The 18,471-nt window shown below is 46.3% G+C and overlaps 1 protein-coding gene across 1 annotated transcript; it reads right to left on the bottom strand.

Moving 5' to 3' along the window:
* Positions 1-735: 735 nt before the first annotated feature.
* Positions 736-5,492, bottom strand: PDE6H (phosphodiesterase 6H). The gene is made up of 4 exons (XM_010305629.2): positions 5,399-5,492; positions 2,363-2,552; positions 2,051-2,091; positions 736-1,139 (listed from the first exon to the last, which is right to left on the bottom strand). The coding sequence occupies exons 2-4, from the start codon at positions 2,500-2,502 to the stop codon at positions 1,063-1,065; spliced, it is 258 nt and encodes an 85-aa protein (XP_010303931.1). The 5' UTR covers positions 2,503-2,552; positions 5,399-5,492; the 3' UTR covers positions 736-1,062.
* Between the last annotated feature and the right edge of the window lie 12,979 nt (positions 5,493-18,471).

The following is an 18,471-nucleotide window of genomic DNA, read 5'->3' on the forward strand; positions in this document are numbered from 1 at the left end:
GTTGTGTGTGAAGGGAGACTTGCCCCATGCTAAATACAAGGAAGAGGGAGAAACTAATGCGATACCATCTTCTGCTAGATGAGGTGGGACTACTGGCACTGTCTGTGACAGACTGTAATGATTCCCTGTCTTCTTAACCAGCCTCAAACATGTCCTGGGGAGCAAATGCCTCATGTAAATATGTATGGGCCTGGGGACAGTGCAAGTGTCACACAGGGGCCTCCCATCGAAGGAGAGGAAACACAATGTCATTTTGAGTGCTGCTTCTTTGGAATTGCAACCACTCAGGAGCACAAAAGGAATGAATAGTAGGATTAATTCACTTAGCTATTGATCTCAGACATACACATTTTCATTTAACATTATTAGAACAGCCAGAGTCTCATGGCTTATAGCTCTTGGGCAGTACAGCAGAAACAACATTTGCAAGCCTTTTTCCCCTCTTGCTGATGAGGTGAATCTTTGCGGCAGCTTCCTTATGGTGAACCCTTGGAGAAAGGTCTCCTTCCACATAAAAATAGTCCAATGTCTGGACCGGTGACTCTGATCCTGTTCACTATAAATATACTCTCAGCAACTAATTGGTGGCCTGGATAACAGGGGGACATAGTCCCAGAAGCCCTATATAGAAAGCTATCAGGGAGGGAAGGGAGAAAAAAGAATGGGCTTGATATAATTAGGTCTGGACATACATGCACACCCATGCACACAGTATCTCAGCTAACCAGGGGAAAAGTTAACGAAGGGAAAATTTCAAATACAGCCTCCCCTTATCTCCATACACATAAAGATCTATTACAGTGGGAGAAGACAGGATATGGTGTAGGGAGGCATTAAGACATTTTTCAGTAGTTTCATCACATGGAGCATGAGGTCTGTTCAGGGTCCTGAATAACTTCTTTGCCAAATTAAACTGCAAAGGACTTTCTCATGACTAGCACTTACAAAACCACCCTGCCCATAACAGGTGGATGTAAGGGCCAAAAATAAGTGTCAAAGGTGATGAAGACCGTGCTGGGATCTGTGGAGTCACCAGGTGACACCAGTAGAGATGCTGGCACCTTAGATGATCCCAAACTGGGCCAGCTCGTGCAGTTCCAGATGGCTGAATGCTTCCCATGGGCAAATCACTGTGATATCTGTAAAAGAGAGAGAATGAGAAATGGGTTCTCGTCATTGCATTTCTTGGATTTCTTTTGTATTAATAGAAAGGCTGAATGACTCGGGAAATGTTAGAGATTGGAAGAGCAAGAAGAATGAGACTCCACTTGAAGTTTAAATGAGCAGATGAACTCTTCAAAGGTAGGTACTACCTACCAGACCGAACAAGATTAGTGTATTTTTTTCCTGTGCCACCTTTCTCTGTGAGAAAAAGCAAACCAGCATTTCCTATAGTCTCTTCAGTGACTGCGTAGACTGGTGTGAAAATTCATTCTGGTTATGTGGTTTCTTCTGTTCTTATAAACCGCCTGTAGCCAAACTGTGATCTCCTTGAAGACACGTGCGGTCTTAAATCAGATGCTGAATAGTTTGGTCTACAACATTCAGGATCTGTAATTCATTGATAGGTGCAGTTATTGATACTAAGAAGTTCTGACTGACTACAGTTCATCCAGTGTGTGTTTCTCAATCCCAGATGGGTGCATGAAATTCTTGAAATTAGGATTCTGATAATACGAATACTTAACCATCTGGGTTAATCACAGTTCCCGTGATTTTTGGTATTAATAGCTTAGTATTTGGCATTTCTTTGAGAACCTCATTCTGCTGAAATTCTTAGCCAGAGTATTAGCAGAAAACAAAGACAAACAAGCACATTTGCAGCCAAATGAAAGTGTTCAGAATTGAAACATGCCTAAATAGCCTTTCTGTCTGGCAGTGTATGTAAGCATAAGCATGACCATGGAGAACTACCCTTCATTGGTGACCCTGAGAGCTGCAGAGGGGCCAGGGAGAAAGGGAGCCCACCCCGGACAGTCCTCTCCCGTACTGAAGCATGACTGCGTTTGTGTTAAAGCAGGGCATGACAATGACATCCTGCAGCACTTACCTGTGCCCAGCCCCTCCATGCCTGGGATGTCATCTCCAAACCTAGGAGAGAAAAGAACAGGCGAGGGGTGAGTTTGGGCCAGCAGCACCCAGGAAAGGGGAGCTGCCCTGCACCCCTGGCCGGGGAAGGAGAAGTGTGGGTGTGCAGCAGACGAGAAGGAGCAGCTCCAGGCGGGAGAGCTGACGGCAGCAAGGGGCAGGGGGAAGCCTCCTGGCTCCTTGCCCAAGGGAAGATGGTACCACAGGTGCCCAGCTTAACAGTGGGGAACCACCCAACTAGCATTGTTTCTTTTTTTTCCCAAAATGCCCTTACCCTTTTACTCCTTTTTTAGGAGGCTTGCTCTTGAACTGCCTTGTCTGTCTCTGCTTGAATTTGGGAGGTCCCTTGCGTGGTGTAGTGGGACCGGTTGGAGCATCTCCAGTGTTGAGGTTGGTGGCTGGGTTCTCACTCATCGCTGGGCTGCTGCGTGTGGCAGGCGCACGCCTCTCTCAGATCCCTCTGTCTGCAAGAGAACAGCAAGGACTGATGCAACACTCTGCTTATCACTTTATCACTTCTAGGTATCAGTAGTCAGGCGACAGAATACGGAAAGTATAATTGTGACAGGATTAAAGAGAAAGATATTAAACAAAAAGAAAGATTGTAATGCATACAAAGTAAGCAGGATAGCACTGCCTTTCTTCTGGCATGTTTGAATTAAGGTGCCAAACAAAGGGCACTCGAGCTGACTGGTTCAGGATATGACTACTAGGAGCCACAAAGGCACATTTAGGGCTTAAAGAAGTATCCTGTCCTTGGGAATCATCATGATATATTTCACCTGTTCTCATACTTATGCCTAAGCAGTACCTTTTGGACACTGATGAAGATGGGATGCTGAGCTATATGGGCCCTTAGTCTGTGTGCAGCTGCAGTTAGGGCCTCATGTTTATCAATACCAACCTTAAGGGAAATAGCACAGGATCTTTAAAAAATTGTAAAGGAGGCTAAGGCAAAGCATTAGAGACTGTCTTTCAGACAGAAATTAATTTCTAAGGATTCAGTAGAGCAAACTCTGTAACTTACCCCAGGATATGTCCATTTTGGTATTTTTGAGCCTTATATCACATACTAACCTCTTCTGCACCACACTGTATGTGAGCCAAACTCCACTTCAGAGTTATCAGGGAGCAATTCTTGTGAAGGACACATCTCTCCTGCCTTGGAGGGCAGAACTGCTGCACTCAGAGCCCTTTGCTTCCTACCCAGAGAGGACAGCAATAACTCTGACCGGTGCCCATGGGGGAACTTCTGGCCCTTCATCACATTTTGTACTAATTAGTATGCTAGAATGGTCTGACCAAGTGCATTTATGGAACACAAATAATTGCCAACTTTTTCTCCCCTCCTTGAAGTCACATTCTTCCCCATGACCATTACATAACTCCTGTCTCCAGGTGTTCATCCCTGTGCAGCCAGGCTGATGGAATCGCTGATGGAATTAACTTCAGGATTTGGTACTAAAGGCTAATCCCATTATGTCACCATAGTGCTCTGGTCTAATCCCCAACATCACCTGCAGTGACACTCTGGACTTTTAATCTCAGAACTATAAATGCCATCAAAGACGGGCATTTCTTTTTTTCTTAGTCTGAAGACAGTTCATGTCCTTGACAGTCCTGAAATAGCCAGAGTGCCAGAAAGCAAAGCCTGAGATGCAAGGAGAAGGACCATCCAAGCAATCCTCCTGTGTCACTTCCACATCGGTGCAAGTAGAAGAGCCATGTTTCTGTATCTGTAGCAGTCTGGGAATACTTCACCCCTGATTTCTTTCCATCTGTGCTGGCAGTAGGATGGATCCTAATGATAGCACCTAGAGGCGCGCTAGTTCTTCCGTCGCTTGTGGTTGGGCTCCTGTCTCTGCTGTAATATCCCGAGCAGGAGACTGGACGGGTTCCAGCAGCCCCAAATGGAGCAGCAGATGGTTGTGTCTGCAGCTGAAGTATGCACAGATGCTATTACCCCGCCTGTAACACAATGCTTCCTAAGCACACACTGTGCCCACAAGCACAGGGATCAGCTCAAATCATAGAAGTTACTTATTCGGCTGCCATCTCTGAAGCACCTGAACAACCGCCCAGTATTTACAGCTTTATCCTCACAGCGTGGTGATAGGGCAGGCAAATACTGTCACCTTCGTCTTTTACAGAATGGGAATGGAAGTGCAGTGATCAGTATGACCCGGACTGCACAGCTGGGAGGAATGACAAAATCTTTTGACTCACAGTTTTTTAGGGCCAAACTGAGAGGTGAAGGCATTTTGGCTCCAAACCAAAGAGAGAATTTGGTGCCTCACTGTTACTCAGGACCAGTGAAGAATTCAGATGGTAGTGCTTTATAGCAAGATGCTTTGCATTGGAAAACTGCTTCATGGCATGTCTGCTAATGCCCCAAAGTATAGTATTATGCCTCTACCTCAGGAGAAGTTCTTGTCAGTAGAGTGTCTGTCTCAGTGCTAGGTACCCCTCCTGACCTATGAGAGACACACATCCACTTGTAAGCAGTTCATCTGACACGCAGAGATACTTGGCACCCATCTCAAGGTCTACTCCCGACAGTACGATGGAAGAAATAAACCAGCTAACAGATTTCCAACTCTTTGGCCTGACATCCAAAACTTGTAGGAGGCAGCTCAGGTCAGTCTCCAAGTGAGTTCCCAGCAAGGTACCTTAACCACAAAAATATCTTTGAGGGCAAACTCCTCTTAGTTTCTTGAATCCATGCCTTGCCCCTGGCCTTCACTCAATAGAGAAATAGCTAATGGGAAGACTCAGTCCTTGGCGTTTCCCTTTCCCCCAATCTGAAGAAGTCATATCCACCTGCCAGCTACTTGATACCTGGGATTTGTTAGGAAGAAGAATCTGCCCAAATCACACTTCATCCTCTCTCTCACCTGCATGAACTCAAGAAAGGGCACTCAGTGAAACTAAAAGGGACAATCCTAACCTCTTCCTTACCAACCTCCTTCTACCTATTCTCCCACACATCACCAAAAGAAAGGCCAGAGGATGGAAAGCAACCTTAATTCCACAGAACAGCCTCCACCTCACAACAGGAATCAAGCTGCCCTCCCACCAGTGAGTTGATGGGACTCACCTGCCACCACATGCAAGCAAAGATGTCTCCACTCATGCTGGAGAGAACCCTGTCCCACAGCAAGGGAGCTGCCCCAGTTTGCACACCTCAGGAACCAGCTGCCCCCACACACAGCCAGACACGGGTGGGCAGGCGGCCCGAGGATCACAGATGCGAAAGAAACACCCACCACAGCTTCCGAGGGGAATTTCCCAGCCTTTCGCCTCTCCATACCTGGGTACTTGGATAATCCTTGGTACCACACCAAACAGATGGCTTGACAAACGTTCAGTGAGACTGGGTCTCCTTCTCTAGCTTTCTGCAAGTGCTATGCTGCCTCACTCCAGTGCTTCCCAGGCTGCCAGGGCTCTTCTGCTGCCGCCAGCACTGGGATGCGGCTCCTGGGCAGGAGCTGATGGCTGTGGATGCAAAGATTGTTGAGGAACAAGATGTTCTTTCACGCACTTCCTCTGCCCCCTCCTCTGACAAGGTGTTAGCTAATTGCCTCTGACAGCATTTCTGCTCAGTCCAGGGTTTAATCCTCTGGGTAAGAGCTGCTTGCGTCCGAATGCTAATTATACCTAATACATGGTAATGGGCTTAGCTCAGTTGCGTCAGATATCCCATCTCTGGGTTCCTGGCCAGGTTAATCGTCCTTCTTTTAGCTTTCTTTGAACTTAAAGAGGCTTGCATACTACTGACAAATACTGACTCTTTAATCTGCCCCCTCCTTAATCTCTGATTCTCTATGGAAAATTTCCCTGACAGATAATGCAGGTGCCTCACTTGACCTTCTTCAGACAAATTCAGTGTAGGATCTCATCTTGCCCTGTCTGAAACCTTCAAAAATACAGACTTCTCCATGTGCACTTGTCTTCATGGTGCCTCAGGGATGGCGTCAGACATGGAACACCCATGGGCCGTGGCCCTCCATGCAGTGATATGCTGGGAGAAGATGGCATCTTGGAGGAAATACCCTCTTTTTTACATTCCTTTTGATGGGTTTCTTGCATGCTCAGCTCTTGACCTCATGAGAGCCACTAGCATCATCCTTGCAGTCAGGCTTTTGTCAGGGAATATTGTATCCAGTGTAAGATGCCTGTGAGGAGTGAGGAGTCTCACAGCTCCAGTCTCAGTTGCTTGAGCTGGCTAATCATAGCAATGGGAAAAATCCACGCAGGTTCAGCCCTTTCTGATCCTGTGTTTTACACAGCATCTCAGACCCTTCGTTCTAGCGGCAGTTTTAAGACCAAGAACAGACAAAAAAGGATGCACTCTAAAAGACAGAAACTCATTTCAAGTAGAACTATATTCCCACAACTGCATCCCAGATGGGGATCATTGGAAAGAATATCACAGTTACAGAAGGGATTCAGTAACACCGGAGGTACAGCATCACATGGTATGAACTCCCCACCGATGGACCCTGCATGTACAGCTGGGCACTGGAGCTGGAAACGCAAGCTGCCTGTCCCAACTGCTCCTCAGGAGCACCCCCGGTGCTGCTCACACGCAGGCTCAGCCAGCCAAGAACACGAGCCAAGGGGGTGCCAGGGATCCCTGACCAAGGGGTGCCCTGCATGAGAAATCAAGTGGCCCCACAGACGGCAGAGCTGCTCACACAGCCAGGGAGCTTTGAGACCACTTGCTGCTGCTGCAGCACTTGCCCTAACATTAGAGGAAACAGCAAACGACCACCCAAGAACCACAACTCCTTCTCTTAGCTACTGGGTCTGTTCATGCTCTCCAAGCACAAACATGCAAATTTTTCTCCCTTGGGATCTTATCAGGACTTTTCTCGCCTCTGGGTATTGCAGCCAGTTCTTCTTTCATCCCCCTGCCACCCTCATTATTGCTCTGAGCTCCTGGGAAGTACTTACAGTGCTAAGGGCTCCTCTTGCAAATCATTCAACTCCCGTCCTGCAGCCTGCGTAGAAAGGGTCTCGAGGTGTCCTTTCTCCTCCAGATATACCCTGCCACCAGGTGACATCAGGGCGCCAATCGTGGGCGGGCCCCCGTGCGGCAGGGGGGGATGACATGTGGGGAGTGCTGTGACCCCAGCGCTCTGAGGGCACAGCTCCAGCGAGGTCTGGGAGAGCAGCAGAGCCTTGACACACTCCTGAGGGGTGACGTGCCCCTTTCTGCAAGAAGAGGTTGTGGTTTCTCTGGAGCTCCTATGGGGTGATCTCTGGAGAAGCAAAGGGGAATAAGGAAATCACTTGCCCTTTGAGTGATGCCGCTGCTTGTGAACACATATACACACACACGGCTGCACATGGAGGGAAGGGAGGAGTTGGTTCTAACCACTGCAGATCCCTCCCCTGGGCTGGTGAACGCATGGAGAGGCTTCCAAATGTCTCAGCTGTGCCACAGGGGGGGTCAAGATGCACCTGACAGAGTGGTGCGTGCAGTCAGCCAGGTGCTGAGACGTTTGAGTCGGCTCAAGGGAGTCATAGGAAAAGCTGCTGAGGTGCTGTGCAGGGCCCTGGTGAATGTTTAACTGCATCAAGCAGGTGGGATGGCAGGGGAATAAGGGGGAACCTTTGTGTCGCACGCAGGTGGCCAGCTGACAGGGTGGCCTGTCACCTCTGAGACCCAAGGCGTTGGGCTGATGGTAACAGCTAGGTCACATCTGGGTGCCAGTAGCGTTGCTGCTGTGAGGGGCTGTCTGAGAAAGGGGAGAGCTGGTGCCTCAGCCCAAACTCCAACCCAACAAAACTCCATGGATGGTAACACACGCTGTTTTATCAGGTACTTTGTATCTCCGATGCGTTTTAACAGCCTGTTGTGACTGCCTGGAAGATCTGTGTCAGAGATGTGGGAAAAGTGGAAGGAGTCTCAGGATGAAAAGAGAAGGTCCAGGGCCCTGCTAGAAGCTGCTGGAAGATCATCCTCAGCTGCAGCAGCACCTCAGTCATGGACTGTAGCTGTCTGGCTTGAGGCATGACCACAGGGTTAACAATCCTCTGGGGTCCGTTGGCTCTGGTGAAGCACCGCTCACTTACCCTGGTTGAGCATCCAGCTCACAACATGAGATCAGGGCTGGCAGGGCCAAAAATGATCGCAGAGAAAGGAGCTGCGCCAGGAGCATCAGAGCAGCACAGGGGCAGAAGGAAACCAGAGTGTGGGTTTGTGTAGTGACGGACGGGCTTCTTCGGCGGGTGAGGCTGCAGGAGACGATTTTGGAGCAGCCATGCCAGGCTGTGTAACTGAGGAAGGACAGGGTCTCTCTGACATGACAGACCTTGGCAGCGCAGACCAGTCCAGCACTGCTCTGATGCTGAGCAAAAGCCCCAAAGCTGTGGCCTCTGGCCTTTCAGATGGCTGAAATTAGTTGAGATAAATCCTTCAGTGAGACTTTTAGCTTACATTTAAAAAATCAATAAGGTTCTAGCCCTTGAGTGGGCACAGAGAAGCTGGGAAGTAAATCCTAGATGCAGTCGAGGGGTTTTCAATCTAGCAGAGAAGCAGCAAACACACTTAGCATTCCCACGTGTTTGAGGATGATCACACAGCTTTTCAGAGGCTTGTGTGATAATTTCTGGGCACAGGAAAGAGAACGGGGGCAGCACGGTGTTGGCATCATCTCTTCCCTGTGACAACTAGAGCTTGTACACAAATGCGTGGAGATTGATTGTGCTCAGCAGCTCCTGACAGCAGAAGTGATTACTGTGGGCAGGGACCTGCTTGTGTGGATATAAAGAGGTGCAGCCTGCTGGCAGCAGACTCGGCTCCCATCCCCGCTGCTCATTCCCATGCCTCCATCTGCTACAGACAGGTTTCCGGGGGCTCCCCCTCCCCTTCTGTCTTTTTCTATGTAGGTAGAGTTGCTGGGGAAATTGGTTCTACAGCCCTCTGCTCCTCTTTTCTGAACCTTAACAATTTACATTTTTTCAGGCTGTTTGTTTTCAAAACACCCCCTTTGTTTTCCTTTTTTTTCCCCAATGAAATCTGGCTCATTTCTCTCTAACAAAAGTGGACACGTGAGAAAAAAATGTCCGTGGTGTCACATGAAGCTATTTTTTGGCCACTGAGAAAACGTGGCAGAAACTCCCTAAATGGCCCTTCTTAATCATGGTCTTTCTTATCTCCCATGATTATCAGGCCATTTCCCCTCTCCTCCTTTCTCTCCTTCCATCCTCTCTCTCTTCCTTCCCCTCACAAAGTGGGTGGCATTTGCTTTGCGAGGGTGCAGGTGCGCGGCTCCTTTGCAGAGAAACGGGCACCCAGCTTTGTGTCGGTGCTCGGCTGCAACCCCAGATGGATGATCAGCTCTGCCCAGGGACTAAGTACCTGATCCCTGTTCCTCTCTGCCCCTGCCCAGGCTCTTCCTCCCCTGGCCCCAGGAAAGCCTTTTGGGCCACATCAATTGCTACCCAATCCAGACCAGAGCTGCACCAGAAACCGTGGGGTCCAGGCGGTAGCAGAAATGCTGTCCCTGTGGCCCCAAAGGAAAACCCATGAGCTTTGTTACCTCTGGCCGGATTATTCCCTATTCCAAGGAATCACTTAAAAAACATCTCCAAGGTTTCTGACCCTATTTATGAGCTGGTGTAGCCATGGTAACTGTAGTTATACCAGAAATAGCAGCTCACTTGAATGACAAAGAAAACACAAGTTTACAAGACAGTGACTTTTCCAGGGGTGGGCTGAGCTCATGGGACTGTGTGGGAGGAAATCCCAGCCGAGGCGCAGACTCGGGGATGCAGCACATGAGAGCTGTGGTTGGCATGGGCCACAATAACTCTTTTAAAACATATCTCTAAAAGCTTGTGCCAGGTGCTTGGGAGACTTTGTGCCTTATTGGTAGACTTTTATCACTTGCCACACAGACATACCTGGCTGGAAACAAGAAGGGAGTTTCCCAGGCATCTGCAGTTAAACTTTTGTTTCCCTCCTGCAGACAGGCAGCCTACCAAGTGCCTCTGAATTCCTGGCAAGAGAAGGAGAGTGGTAGGACCTAGATTTGTAATGCAATAGATTTGTAATGAGATTGTCTCTTAGTCTTGTAGAAGGTCAGTGAGGTTGTCATGTCAACAGCATTTTGGTGAGAATCTCAGTGTACCAAGGTGCCTGTAAAAGAAGATTTGCTGTAGCCCTCCTTCCCCAATGCCCATCATGTTCCTAAGCAGTCTGTCGTTTGTGCTAGCGCAAAAAAGGGAAACGGATACAGAAGACTGGGCTTTCCCTGGCACAGATATTTAGCTGTGAGAATATGTGCAAATTAGTCCATCAAAGATGCAGAGAAGAAGGCATCCTCATGGAGAGTTTTATTTCTCTGCCTTCGGGAAATCACGCACCACTATTTTGGTGTCAGGATTAAGCATCTGTAACAGCCTGCAATAAACTGTGTGTGCTGACTTTGGGAATCTGCTGCTGGATACAACAGTTATGTTGAGTGTTTCTGAGCTCAGCTTGCAAAAGAGCTTGGTTGGGATTCTCATTTCTACTCATGCCCTGGAGGCTGCTCTGGCAATGGGGCAGAGATTAAAGAGGCTGAGGTCTGTTTTTCCACTGCCAGGGCTCTAGAGAGAGATTTCCATGGTCAGTGTGGAGAATAGGGTCCTCTGAGGAAACATAAATCAAGCTGTAAGGTTTAGCTGAACTATCAGCAATGGCCTGTGTTAGAAACTAGGTGACGCTGGGGACATGACTAAGTCTACAAGCCAAATGGCCATTTCCAAGGCTTCCTCAGGAAAAATTAAGTCCCTGCTTTTCTCATTCAGTCAAGGGTGCTCAATTTGTGCATGTCAGAACATCATTACAGGTCCCAGGCTTTCAGGCACCAACGCTTTAGGACATGCTGGGGCTTTTTTTAGCAGATGATATAAAACCCATGCAGCCTGTCATACACTTCATTAGTTACTAGAGAGTTACATTTTCTTCTGAGCAGTAAGTCTGGCCTTTCTTGGAACAAAGAATCAAATCTTACCATCTAATACTCACAAAACTGATACATTGGCATGGTTTTATTAACTTACACAAACTTTTCCCTGATTGGCATAAATAAAAGAAAAATCAGAATGAATCCTCTCTTTTTTCAGATAGGATTTTTCACCCACAGATCTCAAAGCACAGGGCTAAATTTTCATCATCCCTATTTCTAAATATGGAAATTGGTGGACAGAAAACTCATAGACCTGCAGATGAGACCCAGCCATCCAGCCATCTGCTGTGGGGACTGATGTGCTTGGTCCATGCAGCACAAAAAGCTCAGTACTTTGTAACTGCTTTGTGATTCATTGTTTAAGAGCATCCCCCTGCTCATTGCAGAGCTGTCCCATGAGAAAGCAGTAGAATTAGTGAGCAGCCTTTCCGTGCACTAACCTTGCTTAATGTCTGCATCCAGGCTGTTGGTAGTGCTGCAATGGGATTGAGTTTGTTAGATCATTTTAAAAAGCTTCCTTTCTTTCCCGTTTTCACTCTGTCCACAATTAAAATGGGTTTTTCCTTTTATAAGATTATTTTTCTCCTGAATGACATTTGTAGAACAAGCTGAACATTAATATACTGACCCATAGCCTAACATTTTCCCCTTTTTTGATCAAACTCAGGTAGTTAATCTTGTTATCTATGTGACTGCCAGAAAGCAGAACGTGTGGTTGCTCTTAAAAATGTACCTGAATAACAGTTCTCACAGTATTGTCTCAAGGGTTTTCCTTAGGTTTTTATTTTTCCATAATTGATTCCTTCTGTATGAATTACATGCCATATACCTGTAAACAGTGATTAAGCGATCCACTAGCACTCACTAAAATGATCATACATCGAACTAAACAGAGAAGTAATATAGCCTTCTTTGGGGAAAACAACAAAAAAAAAGTAGACTGCAAGAAGGTGTTTTTATTTAAATGGAAATAAGATAATTCCAGAGCTTTATTCAGTTTAAAACAGTGAAGCAAATGATTCAGTGTTGCTGGGCTAAGGAGAAGAAACTGTAGACAAGTCAGCTCCAGATGTCTTCTTTCCTGACAGCTCCTTTTCTCATCTTTTTTCTGAACGATCAATTCTTTCTCCTTGGCAACAAACAGCCCAATAAAGAAAGGCTCTTCTAAACCATTTTGGTAAAATGTTTCTTTCTTCTTCTTAAGGGGACACATCTCATCCTATGGCTTTCACACCATGCTACAGACATACTCTTCTTTCCTCCTCCTACCAGATAAAAGCACTGCTGTGCAATCTCATTCAGTTCAGCCCTTTGCCACCATTATTACGATTTTTTTCATGTAACAGCTGAGGCTTTCAAACAGAAATGATTGGTTCTGGGGAGCATCTTGCTCTCTCCTTGGGAACATTTAACTAATGGGCAGAGGAGGCAGCTCTTCCTGCTCCATTATCTTGTCTCTTGGGTGGCTGCTCACCTCCCAGGCACACGGATGCTAAATGCTATAGCTGCCACAAGATAGCAGATCCCCAGTGCAAATAACTGTGGAAAGGGAAAAGCCAGGGGATGAAAATGTGAATTTTTAAATTTTATTATTATTTTCTCCTTTTATTGTTCAGGTGTATTGCCAGGTACTAAGCCTTCTGTTCTCCCCTCAGGATCTTGCAAATGCATAGGGTTTCATGTTTTATTGGGGCTTTTTAATGGCCTTTCACTGGCAGATTCCAACTTTTCTTTTCATTTAGAGCCTCTACACTCTTGCTTTCCAGTGGAGGTACACACGTCTATAAAGTGAATTAGACCTTTTTACTGGGAGGCCTGTGAGGATATTTCTGTGCCAAGAACCTGGAACTGCAGCCCACTTCTGGGGTACAGTCAAGCATCATAAATACATCATAGACTCAGTGGACTGTTTAGGAGCCATTGTTGCACGCTAGGCGGACGCATGTTGCACAAAGGATGTTCTGACAGTTTTGTATACACAAAAATTTATTTGTGGTGTCCATAGCTGATGGCATACTTTGACTGTAATGGTGAAAGTTATTTCTAGAGAAAAATGAAGATAAAGGAAGAGGGGAGAGAGAGAGAGAAAAAAAAAAGGGGGAAATTGTCCCATGGCCAGCTGGAAAAAGCAGTATGGGGTATCATAGGAGCATCCTCCTCTGAGGGCTCTCTCCAGTGCAGCAGGTGATGACAATGAAAATGATGAGGATGATGATTTCTTGCCATGCTTTCCCTTAGCATTATATACTTTTCACCAGGACCCACATAAAGTCCTTATTGGTTATTTCTGGTTGTGATTCTATTAGGTCTGGGAAGAGAGCACTCATCATGTAAAAATGTTCCATATTCATTGCTTGTTAAGCTTCTGTGAATGTATATTATTGGATAATATTTATTGAGAATTTAAATAGCTGTTAGGTGCTTTGTTGAGCTCTTTTGCTTTGTTTTCTCTTTTAGATACTGAAGTCAACAAAACAAGAGAGAAAAAAGGAGAGAGAGGAGGGGCAATTCTCACACTGGTGCTTTCCATGAGAATCTGCCACAATAACACTGCGGGGGTTTGCAGAGGCAGGGCCGTGAGAGCAATAATATAGGAAGAGCACAAGTGCAATAAAGGAAAAATGTTGCCACAGAGACGCTGGTAATTACTGCCTCATGGCTTCAGAGAGAGGTTATGTAGCTGCAAGCAGCATGCCCTCAGCACTGCTAAGGCACATAAGGCACCTAAGAGCTAGTGGGAGCTGACACTGAGCCATGAATTCCAGTATAAAATCAAAGTCTCTGTCGAGAGGAGTGTTTAGCTCAGCAAGGCGAGGGAGATTTTCTAAGGCCAGCAGAGGAGGAGAGGATGGCACAGCTCTCCTCCTAATTTAGTCCCAGCTTCAGCTCTGGCTGTCTTGGAGGAAAGTCACCACGCAAAGAGGAGTGCTTGGATAAATATCTCCTAACACCCTGCCTGGTGATCAGCTTAGGGCTGAGATTTGATTACACTTGCTGAGATTTGACCTTACATAACCACCTGTTTTCTGAGAGGTCCTAAAATAATCCAGTCCTCTTTCAAATCCAGCTCCGGTGGGTGACTTCACTAGGACACCACCCCCTGCAAGATGCCATGACATCCACTGAGAGGGATGGAGGGCAAAAGCTGCTTTCCTCCATGCTGGGCTCTGTAGCACAGTGGGTGCAGAGAAGAAAACCCCGCTCCATGGTGGCAGGGACCTTTTTCCCCCCACCCAGCCCTGTCCTTTCACTCTCATCCTTCCACTCGCTTAGCTCTCCCTCTCCTTTAGTGGGCTGCTCTGTCCATCCTCAGCCTTTCTCAGGCTAGCCTCTGGAGGAAACTGGCTCTATTTTGCCTTTACTCTCTCATCCCCAACCAAATCCTTTTTCTTTCTCTGTCTTGCTGTTTCCCTCGCTCCCCCAGCAGAGTCAAGTCATCCAGAAGTGACATGTGAAGTCTTTGCGCACCTTCAGGCTGGAGATGGGGGTTATGGGATTAGCACGTTAACCGGCCTGAAAGCTGCTTAGACAAGTATTAAATCTCCAATCTTCTCTCCATCTTTCAAGGAAATCTCTTCTGGAGGAGCTGGAGAGATGGAGCACCCAGTCACGTTTTCTGAGGGTCAGCTCCTCGCCCAGCTGAAAGCCCTCAAGTCCTGTGGCTAAGTGGTTTGAAGGGATTGCCGTGGGATTGGGGGGGGTGGGAAACCCCGCTAAATCCTCACCAGGGGTTCTGTGGCTGCATCCCAAAGTGTCTTCTCCTTCCTAGCTCTCTATGCTGAATATTGGCTTCCTTGCCCGGCACCATGTCTAGCTCCCATCCCTTTCCTCGCTTCCCACTCTGTCAGCTTACACACTCCCTTGCAGCGCTTTAGGAGGGGTGAGTGGCACCGAGCAGGAAGAAGATGGGCACCATGTGTGCTGGGCACAACAGGAGCAACCTTAGGATACTGCTTTTTAAAGCAAATCCTGGGACACCTGGTGCCTGCATTTTATTCATGAGCAATCAATTCGTGCCTCACAGGCAGCATCCGCGTTTATCCCGCTTAACTGGGAGGCGGAGGAGGCAGTGCTGGGTGTACCAAGGAGTTGGGTGGCACCTCATGATGCAGTGGATGCACCCTCATATGGCAGGTAAAGGCCTTGTGTCCGAGCTCTCTGACCTGTCACCTTCCCCCATGCTTATCACCTCATGACTGCCTCAGGTCCAGATTACCTCTTCTCATCTCTGGAGGAGAAATGATCTCTGAACGTAGGGAGGTACACCACCTGGAGACATCCACCTGGGGGACACCCACAGCCAAAACTGACACTTACCTTGCAGCAGCTGTTGCCATGAATTTGCTGCACCACGAGGGTGTCTTCCCAGTGTATCACCTGCAGTCTTCCCAGAGATTGCAAAAACCTTGAGGAGGAGGCAAAGCTCATGACAGTGACGGGATTCGGCAACATTATTCATTAGAGAGTAATGTGAGTTAGTAATACTATGTACTGAGTTCAGTGCAAATGCAAATAAGTAACTCCAACTCAAACCACTTTACAAGAGCAGTAGAAAAAAAATATTACACTGTTGGGACTCTTATAATTACAAATATAGATTCCCTGCCCAGACTAAAATCTCTCATTATTCCTCTTCCTCCTTTCCCCCCCCACCGAGCTTCCAGCCTGGGAAATTTCAGCTACAAATTAGCAAGTTTTGGAATTAAAGAGTAGGTGAAAGTAAAGGATTCTAACAGGTGATGGTTTCCTGAATTAGTCGCTTCTAAAGGCCATAAAATAGTTATTTTCCTCAAATGTAGCCTCTCCTTCTGCAGAATGTGGAGATGACATTTAGCAGCATACAGCAGCGATGTACCACCCATCTAAAAAATTCAAATCCAGAAATTCTGGACAGCTTATGGCAGCAATCCAAACCCAAATGGAAAAAAAAATGCAATGCTCAATTTTTTTAATCTTACACTTTTTAAGATATCTCAAGATTTGCTGGGTCCAATAAGGTGCTACAGAAGGTATATGACTGTTGAGAGTAAAGGCTGTGTAGTTGAAGGATATGCATTTAAAAATTTGCATAAGCTTTTGGCTATTTACTTGAAATAAGTTTAGACACTAGTGGTTGATTGCACATATTAAAGTGGTCAACTATCTGTACAACCAACTGTGATCAGTTGGGCCAAAGTAAATAAGACTTAATAATATTTTAAGTAGAAAATATTATTTTCCAGCTAAGAACACATTTGAAATATTATCATTTCTTTTGCAATAAAGTAGGTACACTCTAGCTGTTGTCCTTGCTTCCTTCTGTCACAGACATAAGAATTGGCTGGGGTTGGACAATGTCTGCAAAGAGATGATCTTCATTGCATGCCATCAGTTTGTCAGAGATGAAATACTTGGTTGTAGGGATTTGCTTTTAGTGATGTTAGGCTCCAACGCCGTTCAAAACCTACCTTTCTTCCAGCAGATCAGTGACGTGGTTCCCCAGCGGGATGTTGGATATGCTGAGCCAAAAGATGATGCCTGGCTGCTAAGCTCCCATCTGCTCAGCATGGTGCATATCCAACGTCTGCAGCTCCTTCTTGCCCCTCTTACCAATAGGAAGATGAAGCACACAGCAATGACGTGATTTGCCTGTGATTACATATTGGCTAATTTCTAATCTAGGAGTAAAATCTGTTTCTCCTGCATGCTAGGCAGACATGCCAATATAGACTGAGTGTACATACCTATGGTTGCACACAGCTATACATCCCTATACCTCTATGCACATTTGTGGATATACTGGTCTTGATGCATGTTCACACACGTTTAGAAATAGTGTGCAAATAGCTACACGAAGGCGCAGGCAGTCTGGTATTTATCTCCAACTAAAAAAAAAAAAAAAAAAAGAGACAAAGCTAAACCCAACCACCCCCCAGCAAAAATTATCATAATAATGCTAGAGTTATTATTGCACTCTGTACACAGCCACTAAAACCAAGTAAATCTCAAGCCAAGCCATGAGTGAAGAGTAATCTCAACCCACACACCCTTCCAGCCAAAAGGGTGTTCTGTTCTCCCGGTACAGATTAGGAAGTCTACTGAAATCAGAGAGTCCAGACAACACGGGAACCAAGACAAGAACTTGATAGACAAGATGCGGGGGCTGCTTAACAAGACCCTTTCCTCAAAGCTCTCCATGGTTAACACGTTCAACTCTTCACACCTTTCCCAGGCCAGGACTGTTCACATGAACAATTTTGAGCCACCATAACGTGCCACTGTTATTGAAAGAATTTGCTCTGTTCTTTCCCCATCCCTATTCCACACAGTCCCTTCCCTTGAGCTAGTGCAAGGGTTTAGTCACATTTGGCCATGGTGAACAAGGATCAGGAAACCTATCTGGGTTTAAAACTCACCGGTATATACTTATGCATTTGCTTACATATTTTTGTCAGGTACATTTTAAACTCAGCTCAGTGCTGTACTCAGCTCAGTTCTCTTGTGCTGGCTCCCAGGGAGGGTTAGCGTAGGAGTGAAAAAGAGCGGCAGAGAATAAAATAATTTCTCTTGGTGGTGAAGCTAATTCATGGAGGCTTAAAATGTTTCTGAGGCTACAGCCCCTGCTAAATGGAAATCCACTGCCAGTCAGATATTATGCTCTGTTTGTCCCTTGAAATGCATGAGGTCAGAATTAAAGTGTCACCCATAGCCTAAATGAAAGCAACGGTAGATTGGGAAAATCAGTCCCCCTCTTCTGAGATCTGTCCATCCCTGAAGGAGAGCCCTCTTACTCAGTTGTTTGCAACCTTTAAAAATTTGTCTACGATAAACATTTTTTTAATGGACATGTGGATCCGGGACAGTGAATTTAAGCCCATTGACAATAGATTTGCTTTGCTTATTTTGCTTCTGCAAATGCATTAAGAGCAGTCCATCAGTCATTTCAGATCCAGATTTGTTGGTTGCAAACCAATGATCTAATTTGTTCTTAAATTCTGCACTGGAGATTGTGTGTGTGAAGAATTTATGTGACTGAAGAACTAAGTGGGCACTCTGTGAGTGGAAAATAAAAAAATCTGCTGATATTTCAGAGAGGAAGTGGTGTAAAATCTCTCTGATCATTTGCGCATCCCTGGGAAATGAGAGCTTGTTCTTCCTGAGGTAGCTGATCTTTGAAACTGCTTGTATGAAAATGGCTGGGAGTTGGGAACAATTAGCTGATTAAGTGCATCAGGTAGCACGTGTTAACCACGAAAAATGGGGTTCATCTGCAATGACCCTCGTTTGCTCCCCCTCAGTCCCCTCACGTATGCAGAAATGCATTCAACCCGATTCTCCACTTATTTTAATCGGTATAAATCAGAGCCAGCTTTTGAAATCGACCGTAATTACACCAGGAAAAAAAACCCAAACAACCAAATAAAAGCTGGGGCTGAAAAAC

The sequence above is a fragment of the Balearica regulorum genome, chromosome 1, assembly GCF_011004875.1.
Source record: "Balearica regulorum gibbericeps isolate bBalReg1 chromosome 1, bBalReg1.pri, whole genome shotgun sequence".
In the NCBI taxonomy this organism is placed as follows: Eukaryota; Metazoa; Chordata; class Aves; order Gruiformes; family Gruidae; genus Balearica; species Balearica regulorum.